The sequence below is a fragment of the Megalobrama amblycephala genome, linkage group LG19 (assembly GCF_018812025.1).
Source record: "Megalobrama amblycephala isolate DHTTF-2021 linkage group LG19, ASM1881202v1, whole genome shotgun sequence".
Classification (NCBI taxonomy): Eukaryota; Metazoa; Chordata; class Actinopteri; order Cypriniformes; family Xenocyprididae; genus Megalobrama; species Megalobrama amblycephala.
The window spans coordinates 22,793,666-22,804,712 of NC_063062.1; the positions used below are offsets into that span (position 1 = coordinate 22,793,666).

An 11,047-nucleotide genomic window follows, 5' to 3' on the forward strand; every position below is an offset into this window, starting at 1 on the left:
ATGTGATTGGCTGTTCACCACTGATGTTACATATTCGTGTGCACGTGCTCCAAAACTCAGGATCAAAGCCTGAGTTGACAAAGAAAGTTGATGATCAGCATCATGGTACCAACAAAGCCAGATTGGAGTTGTTTGGTTTTGTCAATTCGAAACTAATCCTATAACCCTGAGTTTGTTCAACTAACATCATGGTACAGGCCCCAGAGAAAGGATAAACTTTTGGGTACACACTGTACAAATGTTTGTTTAAAAAGGTTTCTTTCTACATCTTAGCTCCTGGCTGAAGGGCACAAAGTACCATTTTAGTTTTATGTTGTTTGGTAAACTTTGAAGGACTTTAAAGTGTTTATTGTATCCATCTCTTTCTTTAGCTAATGTTGTTATTGCCTCGTCAGTGTTTCTCTTGATTTGCACTCCAGGGGCCTGTACCATGATGGTAGCTGAACAAACTCAGGGTTATAGGATTAGTTTCGAGTTGACAAAACCAAACCACTCGACTCCGGCTTTGTTGGTACCATGATGCTGATCATAAACTTTCTCTGTCAACTTAGATTGAAGAAAATGAAGAATTTAAAATAATTTACACTGAAGAAAATAAAAGAAATTATCTTGCTCTATCAGTGCAAGTGAAACTTGTGAAGTTAGTTTATTTAGTCGATAATATATAGTGATAGAGACATGTAAGGTCACATGTAGTCATATTTAAAGGTTTACAGTTTTTTTAAAGTATACAGCTTATTTATATTACATATCTGTATATTTTAATATTCATTTAAACTAAATGTTTATTAATAACTGTTAAACTAAAATTGCTTGTGTGTAATGGATTAATAACAATATAGATTATATACTAATTATATAAATCATAAAATAATTCTAATTATCATTAAAGCCAGACAATTTCATCTTTAAATATTTGTTTTTTTCTATATAGTGACCTTTAATTTGGAGGAAGAGAAACTGGCAGAGTGACTTTATTGCGTTGGATGTGTCACTATCACTTTGCTCACATCTGATTGGTCCAATTTCGGTTTAAGATCTCTAATCCAGAAGATAACCTACCCCGGAGCAGGTTAGCCATGGAGCGCAAGTTACTATGGTGATGAACACCGCTAAAAGCCAAGTCACTTTCATGGTACCTAAAACCCAGGATTGGTGCAAACTAATCTGAAACTTACCTGGCTAGCCAGCTAATCCAGCTTCATGGTACAGGCCCCAGATAGATTGTTTACAGTAAATCAGCATTTTATTTGGTAATTTTATATAATTAATTTATGTTTTTCTCTCTAAATTGAGATCGTCAGTTTTACCAAAATTAAAGGTACTAAAGAGGATCTTTTCGTCGACTGAGAAACCAAAGACTGTTACTGAGTTTTTGAAATGAGCGTATGCGTAAGAACAACCCCCCTCCTTCGAAGGAACGCCTCCCAAAACTCGTAAACACTCGTATTGGAACACGAGTGTTTACCACCGGCATTCGCGGTGTTGTGTTTGTGGATTCATTATGTCGGACTCACCGCAGGTAACTCATAATCTGCAGTTGTTACTCCTGTCTCCGGACAAAAACATTGCATGCGGCGCCTGTGGAGTGTGGAAAGTTACTGGAGCGCGCAGCCGCGCTCGTCTCTCACAAGGAACGTCACGGCAGTGATTGACAAGCCAGAGGGTCATCGCGTAAACGATTGGCTGATGTTTTTAAGGCCATACCTCGTGCACAGATGATGTATATTAATATTATTCCTTTCAGTGCACCTAATAAATAGTCTTTTATCAGTTAGTAAAGACAGTTTCAAGTAATATTGCAAAAATGTATAAAACAAAACATCCTCTTTAGCACCTTTAATTAATTGTTAACTCAGGTGTTTCGTGTAACGTAATTAACATCGCACTCTAAAAGGAGATAGTTATAATTAGAACAATTCATAAAATCATATAGGTTATTACATTAGCCAGTATGCTAAAATGTGATTTATTGTCACATTATTTATTTTTTAAGCCAATTAAAAAAATGTGTATTCGTTTATAGATTTATGGATATTTGTATACAATTTGCAGGCAGATGTCTAATTTTTGTTTATTTGTTTGTTTTTATTCAGCTCTTATGGTGTTTTTGGAAATTAAATTCTTTATAAACATCAGTTCCTGAGAGTAAATTGCATCTGTTCAGCCGGGAATGCTACAGTCACATTCAAGAATGTTAATATGCTAAACACAATATGATTCACTTTTTATAAATTGCTAAACACAGAATATTCTAACTATATTTGTAATAGTGTTAAATTATTTAATCTATTTATCAACACTTCAATTACACTATCAATTTACACTTCAATTTCACGCATACGTCACGTCCTGTTTGTTGCTGCCGCGTTGTTTGAGCTAGAGCTCCGTCGAGCTGATTCCTAATTGTTTGTTTTTGCCTCGTAAAATCTAACTTATAATCTATCACTCTTTCTTTTTCGGTGGGGGAACACATCCCCAACATTATTTTATATAAAAAACATTTGGATTACCTTGATATCGCTAGTTTTATCCGACTTCCCGAACTTTCGCTACTAGCTTTAGCCCGTTAGCATTAGCGGCGTGCCACGCCCACGCTACGCTAGCGTTTGTACTCTTCTCTCTCACAATATTATTGTTTCATCTACTCTAATGGCGAGTGTATTGGATGTTTCTCTACCTTTATGTGCAGGTGAGGACACGTTTGAGCTGCATGCGGTGCAGTTGGAACTGGAGGCCGTGGAGCGGCAGATCCGGATCCTTCTCGAGAAGCAGGCCGAGCTACGCGAGCGGCAGACAGCGCTGGAAACTTCTCGCGCTGACGCTCACCAACCCTCGGTAAGTTTGCAGCGCGATATTAACACTCCTGCTTCCTCTACGCCGTGTGTTTCTCTGCACAGGGCCCGAGCACCAAGAACGCGTTCATCCCAGCCCTCGTTCACTCCGGCGCCGTCACACCAGGGACCTTGGGTGCTTCAGCAGCGGAAGACGCGAGCCAGGCCTCGGACCAGGACCTCTCCTCCACCGCCCCCGGTCTTCGACGTCTCGACACGGAACCGCTTCTCCCCTCTTCGCGAGGCAGAACGCGACGCCGTGGTCATCGGAGACTCCATCGTCCGCCACGTCCACGCTACCACAGCCAAAGGTAAGGTGCGCAGTCACTGTTTTCCTGGTGCTTGTGTTCTCGATGTCTCTGTGCAGATTCCCGCGATCCTCAACGGTGCTGAGACCATCGGAGCTGTAGTGCTGCACGCGGGGGTGAACGACACCAGGCTGCGGCAGACGGAGGTGCTGAAGCAGGACTTCAGAAGCCTGATCGAGACGGTACGAGCCACATCGCCCGCGACGAAGATCATCGTGTCCGGACCGCTTCCGACGTACCGACGAGGACATGAAAGGTTCAGTAGATTATTTGCTTTAAATGAATGGTTGATGTCTTGGTGTAATGAACAGAAGCTGCTCTTTGTAAATAATTGGAATCTTTTCTGGGAGCGTCCTAGGCTCTTCCGTGCTGATGGCCTGCACCCCAGCAGCATCGGAGCTGATCTTCTGTCAGAGAACATCTCCAAGACGCTTCGCACCATATGACTAGTAAGTCAAACCTCAAATCACAGCCTGTGTTCTGCCCACTTAATTGATAGAAATGTGAGTGTAGTACAGTCTATAGAAACTGTGTCTATTCCCCGAATAGTGAGGTTTAACAATAAAAATAAAGGATCTAGAAAAAACCTAATCGTGATCAAACCAGATTTTTGTAAAATTACTGAACAAAAACAATCTCTAAAACTAGGGCTACTAAACATTAGATCGCTGACACCTAAGGCAGTTATCATAAATGAAATTATCACGGATAATAGTCTTGATGTAATTTGCCTTACTGAAACATGGCTTAAAGCAAATGATTATTTTGGTCTTAATGAGTCTTGTCCACCTGGCTACCGTTATAAAAATAAATGCCGCCTGATTGGCCGTGGCGGTGGTGTAGCAACAATCTATAGAGAGATACTTAATGTTACTCAGAGAACAAACTACAGGTTTAATTCATTTGAAATTCTTATGCTAAATGTTACACTCTCAGATATAAGTAAAAAGTCGCTACTATCTCTTGCTTTGGCTACCGTTTATAGACCTCCAGGGCCTTATGCTGATTTCCTAAAAGAGTTTGCAGACTTTCTCTCAGACCTATTGGTCAACGTTGATAAAGCGCTGATTGTTGGAGATTTTAACATTCATGTAGACAATACAAATGATACGTTAGGGGCTGCGTTTACAGATTAACTCATTTGGGGTCGAACAAAACGTCACTGGACCCACTCACCGTCTTAATCATACTCTAGATTTAATTATATCACATGGAATAAATCCTACTGATATAGAAATTCTACCGCAAAGTGATGACGTCTCTGATCACTACCTTGTAACATGCGTACTGCATATTGATGATATTTGTCAAATTGCGCCACGATATCGACTAGGCAGAACAATTCTCCCGACAACTATAGATAAATTCACAAATAATCTGCCTGATCTGTCTCAGCTGCTCATCGTACCCAAACACGCAAATGATCTTGAGGACATGACTAGCAGTATGTACACCATTTTTACTAGTACATTAGATACTGTTGCACCGATGAGATTAAAAAAGGTTAGAGAGAAAAATACTGTTCCATGGTACAACAGTATTACTCGCGCTATGAAAAGAGAAACTCGTAATCTAGAACGCAAATGGAGACAAACTCGTTTAGAGGTCTTCAGAATCGCATGGAAAGACAGTTCGTCCCGCTATAGAAAGACTCTAAAAGCAGCCAGGGCTGAGCATCTTCGCAAACTTATAGAGAATAACCAAAACAATCCACGGTTCTTATTTAGTACAGTAGCTAGATTAACAAATAAACAGACATCACCAGAACAAAATGTTTCATTACAGTTTAGTAGTGATGACTTTATGAATTTCTTTAATGAAAAAATCGAAAGTATCAGAAATAAAATTGTAAATGTACAACCTCTGACAGAGTTTTATGATTCAGCTTTAATTATCGCCCCTCAAGAACAGTTGCAGTGCTTTACAACTATAGGACAGGAAGAGCTACATAAACTTATCACTGCGTCTAAACCAACAACATGTTTATTAGATCCAATACCCACTAAACTACTGAAAGAGCTGTTACCTGTAGCAGAAGAACCTCTTCTCAATATTATCAACTCGTCTTTATCTCTAGGTCACGTCCCACGACCGTTCAAGCTAGCAGTTATTAAGCCTCTCATTAAAAAACCACAATTAGATCCAAACGTATTAGCAAATTACAGACCCATTTCAAATCTTCCATTTATGTCTAAAATACTAGAAAAAGTGGTGTCGGTCCAATTGTGCTCCTTCTTGCAAAAAAACTCTATCTATGAAAAATTCCAGTCAGGATTCAGGTCTCATCATAGCACAGAAACTGCGCTCGTTAAAATTACAAACGACTTGCTTCTAGCTTCTGACCAAGGCTGTGTCTCAATACTAGTGTTACTTGATCTCAGTGCTGCGTTTGACACTATAGATCATATAATACTCTTAGATCGACTACAATATTACACTGGTATTCAGGGACAGGCATTACGGTGGTTTAAGTCGTACCTATCAGACCGTCACAATTTTGTTTATATAAACGGGGAAAAATCTAAGATCACGATAGTAAACTATGGAGTGCCGCAAGGATCGGTGTTAGGCCCTCTGCTATTTTCAATATACATGCTGCCACTCGGCAATATTATAAGAAAACATGGAATTAGTTTTCACTGCTATGCCGATGATACTCAGTTATATATCTCATCACGACCAGATGAAATCTCTAAATTATCCAAACTGACAGAGTGTGTTAAAAAAGTAAAACATTGGATGACTAGTAATTTTCTTCTATTAAATTCAGATAAGACTGAAGTATTACTTATTGGACCAAAAACCTGTACACAGAATCTCTCAGACTACAATCTGCATTTAGAAGGATGTACTGTTACTCCATCCTCGACAGTTAAAGACCTGGGTGTTATATTAGACAGCAACTTGTCCTTTGAAAATCATATTTCATATGTTACAAAAACAGCCTTCTTCCACCTCAGAAACATTGCTAAAATACGGAATATGTTATCTATTTCTGATGCAGAAAAGTTAGTTCATGCTTTCATGACATCTCGACTAGATTACTGTAATGCATTATTAGCTGGTTGTCCTGCTTCATCAATAAACAAGCTACAATTAGTACAAAATGCAGCTGCTAGAGTTCTTACCAGGTCAAGAAAATATGATCATATAACACCAATCTTATCATCTGTACACTGGTTACCTATTAAGTTCCGTATCGATTATAAAGTATTGCTAATGACCTATAAGGCTCTAAATGGTTTAGCTCCTGTGTACTTAACCGATCTTCTATCGCCCTACAATCCTTCACGCTCTCTAAGGTCACAAAACTCTGGACTTCTGGTTGTACCTAGGATAGCTAAGTCCACTAAAGGAGGGAGAGCGTTTTCACATTTGGCTCCGAAACTCTGGAATAGCCTTCCTGATAATGTTAGGAGCTCAGACTCGCTCACCCAGTTTAAATCTAGATTAAAGACTCATCTCTTTAGCCAAGCATTCACATAATGCATCTCATACCAGATAAACTGCACATGACTATCTTTGCTTAAAGTTATGAACAGCAGCTACGCTAATTATTCTCCTTTTGCTTTTCTGTTTTACCTCGGGACACCCGCCCTGAGGTGACTAGAGAGGACTTCAGCTTCAGTTTGGATCCAGCCTCTTAAGAAGACCTCAGACAACCATCACCTGTGAAGAGACGGCGCCAGCTCCTGCGAGGACTTCAGAAGACGCAATCATCTGGATCAACATTCACATTGCACAATCTCTATATCCTAATTTATTGTTAATGTAATTCATTTTCCAGGAGCTCTTTGCTTCTACCTTCAGTTAAACTGCTAACAGTGATTGTAATTAATTACCTAAAGTATATTATTTGCTAACTACATTCTTTAAATTGTAATGTTGACATCCATTTTCTGTAAAGCTGCTTTGAAATGATATGTATTGTGAAAAGCGCTATACAAATAAATTTGAATTGAATTGAATTGAACTATGGGAAAGTGTCCAATCTTACCACCCAAATTTATCTCCAGGCCTAATTAAACACACCTGAAGCTTATCAAGGTCATTCGGATCTATGAATAGCTCCAACACACCTGCCTGGAAGTTAACTCTTCATGAAGCGGAATAAACACAAGGTGTAGGTTTTTTTTTTGTTATTGTGTTTACAGGCTAAACTGAATGGAGATTAGTTACATTCCTCAAATTTAATACAGATTCAGGAATATGAATGATTACCTGATTAAAGGCACAATATGTAAGAATTTTGCAGGACAATATCCAAAAACCACTAGGCCAGTGTTATATATTTTGTTCACTTGAGTACTTACAACATCCCCAACTATTTGTAAATTGTGAGAAAATTGCTATTTTAACCAAGGCTCCGGGACGTGTGAGGAGTCGCCTGTCAATTGCGTCATACCCGCGTTATCCTCAGTTTCCAGTTTCATTTTGTAGAAACCATGGAAACACCAAAGACGCTTTAATATATTACATGTTTTAATAGACAAGGGAACAACTGTTTTGATATATTTATAGACAGAAAAACTAATTGTTGTTATAGCTCAACATAGTCTTATTGTGTAAATCTAATTTTCCTGATTTTTTTGCAAGTACCATGCCTCAGAGAAAAACACTATTTTGTCAAGTAGCTAACAGCATAATCAGATGAAGCTTTATTTTTAGTAACAGCCTACAGCATTTTCTCCATCATACAATATGTTTTAAAATTAATTCCATGCCTTTTATCAACACAAGCCATCCAGCATTTAATATGATATTCTAAAATTGATCTATCTTACTGTAGTGTACAACAAGTGTCTCACAGCAGCCACCGAGCAAACGCACAGAGTAACGTTATAACATTTTCAACACAGTCAAATATATCTAATATGATAAACAGAGCTGCATTACCTCATACTCATGACCGTAAAAGCAGAAGCGGCGCCGGCGACTGTGGCGTAATAAAAGTTCCGCTGCTCGTGAGGACTGTGTTGCGTAATCGCTCCAGCAGCCTTGTTCAGCTCCCACAACACTCGGTCCTGCTCTGCTTCATACTACAACAGTGGTTCAACCCGCGGCCCGTCATGCATGCGAATGCGGCCCACGATGCTGACCATGATAAAAAAATTTAAAAAAAATAAAAACTTACAGTTTTACAAATCTTTTTTTTTTTTTCATTTCAAACAGGCCTAAAATGTATTAAAGAAATAAATGTCTGAACAATAATTGTTTTTGTCATATAAAATAATTTTGATGATCATACAGGCCCAGCTATTGTTTTCAGACATGCGCAGACCTACAATGTACTGACGCAATTACACAGTTAACACACAATTACGAGCGCGCGCTTTGGCAGATTTAAAACAGTCATCAATTAGCGATCAAAATGGATCAAAATGAATTTGTGATTAGAAGAGAAAAAAGAAGTGAGGAAAATTCCAATGAAGGAACAAGACCAAACAAGAAGACTCGTAGCATCAGCAGTGAATGTAGGAGAGTGCTTGAAGAGTTGAAGAATCAGTATGCTGTCAATGAGCGCAATGGGCAGCCTTTCTGCTTGCTCTGCAGTAAAACACTGGCCATTTGCAAAACCTACAATATCAAAAGACATTTCGATACCACCCATGCAACATTTGACAAGAAATATCCACCTGGATCTCAGGAAAGAGCTCTCAAGATAACTAGTCTTGAAAAAAATGCCATCGCTGAACAGAATACAGTGCGAGCTAGCTTAAAAGTGTCCCAGGCCGTGACATTAGCAACGTTCAAAATTTTGTGGCTCCTTGCCAAACACGGCAAGCCATTCAGTGATGGGGAGCTAGTTAAGAGCTGTTTTTTGGAATCACAATGTCTGTTTGATGATCTGAGCAACAAGAGTGAGATAATCCGCAGGATAAAAAGTTTACAGCTCAGCAATGACACAGTTACACGTTGAATTTCTGAAATAAATGAGGATTTGACAGAACAACTAAAAACTAAACTAGCCACTGCTTCAGCACTCAGTTTAGCGGCGGATGAATCGACAGACATCGGAGATGTTGCCCAGCTTTGCATTTGGGTGCGATGTGTGAATTCAGGAACGTTTGAGGTTATGGAAGATTTACTGGTTTTGAAATCGCTACATGAACGAACAAGGGGCGAGGACATTCATAGAGCACTTAGTGAAGCATGCGAAGACATGAACATACCGACATCATCAGTTGTCTCCATCACTACTGATGGTGCACCCTCAATGACGGGAAAACACAAGGGTCTCGTCGCTGAAATGCAAAAAATCTCCCCTGACTTGTTGGTGTTTCACTGTATTGTGCACCAGCAAGCACTTTGCAGGTTTTTTTGATGGATATCTCATGGAGGTTATGGGCGCTGTGGTCAAGGTGGTCAACTTGATTCGAACAGGCCCTCCAATGCACCGCTGATTTATTGCGTTGTTGGACGAACTTCATAGTGCCTATGGAGACCTCATTTTGCACAGTGAAGTGAGATGGATAAGTCGGGGAAAAGTATTGCATCGCTTTCTGGCTGTACTCCCCGAGATGGGTCACTTTCTTGATGATATTGGCGAGGGAGAGAGATTTCCATTCTTGAGAGACAATGAGTGGAAAGCCAACCTTGCTTTTCTTGAAGACATCACAGCTCACCTAAACAAGCTGATCCTGCAACTTCAAGGTGACAAAGGTGAAAAAAATGGTGATGATCTGTTGGGCTGTGTTGAGAGTTTCAAAATGAAGCTAGGACTGCACATTGCACAACTCAAAGATAGTGATTTAACTCACTTTCCACTTCTGATTGACGTGTGTGAGGGGAGTACTGGACATACAACAGAGAGAACGATTCGTTACAACTGTCAATCAAATGCAAGAAAAATTTATCGCTCGTTTTTCAGATTTTGAGAAAATAAAATCTACAGGACATTTCATCAGAGAGCCATTCACTTGCGCACTTGAAGAAGAATTGATGAATGTTCAGGCAAGAGGACACACCCATACCGCACAGCAATCAACCTCAGTTGCAGAAATTTGGCGAAACATCCCTGGAAAAAGTCTCAGATTATTAAGTTTGAGAGTGCTTTCCATATTCGGATCAACATACATTTGCGAACGCACATTTTCTGTAATGACGCGCATCAAGTCACACTTCCGTGCGCATCTTACAGACAGCAAATTACAGTCGCAATTTCACTGTGCTGTTACTCCTTTCGAGCCGTATCACCAAATTGGTCAGCTCCCGACAACATCAGCTATCCCATTAATGGATTAATGGGTAGAATTACTCTCTAATAATTATAATAATAAATGTAATCGTAATTGTCTAGATACCATAATATGACATCTGGTTGGTTTGCATTGGTGACATCATATATAAATGATGTGCGGCCCGTAAGACTTGAACTTGGACATAGTGCGGCCCACTGGAAAAAAAGGCTGAGAACCACTGTACTACAGTACACTGTACTAAGTAGTTAATAATCACATCCATGAATATGATTTCTGCCCGAGTCCTATCCCAATTATTATCCACCGGATGTGAGGTAAAGACTACATGCCCCAAGATTCTGCATTTAAACTTGCCGTCAACAAGCTACGCCTTTGTTTTGAATAGGCCTCTAGCGACCTCTAGTGGGCAGAACATATTGTACCTTTAAGCAGTAATGAGGGAGTAGATAAGGCACAGAATAGCATCAAGTCCCAGGTCAGGTAATAATCCTATCGACTAACTCAATGTATTATCAATGTCACATTTATCAAGAGGGTGCTTCTCATTTTTTTTTAATTGTCTATCCTCATCTGCCTTCATTCCTATAAAAGGAAAGAAGGCAAGGTGCTCTGCAAGTAATAGATGAGTAATAGATGCAAGATTTGGGCTATGTGTAAAGTATGATATTCTTGCTCTATGTTGTTGGAACTTTAATCATAAAAT

At 39.5% G+C, this 11,047-nt stretch overlaps 1 protein-coding gene across 8 annotated transcripts; it reads left to right on the forward strand.

The window, feature by feature from the left end:
* Positions 1-2,322: 2,322 nt before the first annotated feature.
* LOC125254654 lies at positions 2,323-6,806 on the forward strand. 8 transcript variants are annotated; one of them, XM_048169373.1, is made up of 3 exons: positions 2,323-3,398; positions 3,501-3,591; positions 6,745-6,806. In XM_048169373.1, the coding sequence occupies exons 1-2, from the start codon at positions 2,653-2,655 to the stop codon at positions 3,586-3,588; spliced, it is 834 nt and encodes a 277-aa protein (XP_048025330.1). In that variant the 5' UTR covers positions 2,323-2,652; the 3' UTR covers positions 3,589-3,591; positions 6,745-6,806. The 8 variants fall into 8 exon arrangements, with proteins under 8 accessions (XP_048025330.1, XP_048025332.1, XP_048025331.1 ...); XM_048169375.1 differs by having other exon boundaries at positions 6,765-6,782; XM_048169374.1 differs by having other exon boundaries at positions 6,753-6,771.
* The last annotated feature ends 4,241 nt before the right edge of the window (positions 6,807-11,047 follow it).

Excerpts from the sequence above, each read along its gene's own strand:
- LOC125254654 (XM_048169368.1), top strand. The coding sequence starts at position 2,653 with ATGGCGAGTGTATTGGATGTTTCTCTACCTTTATGTGCAGGTGAGGAC.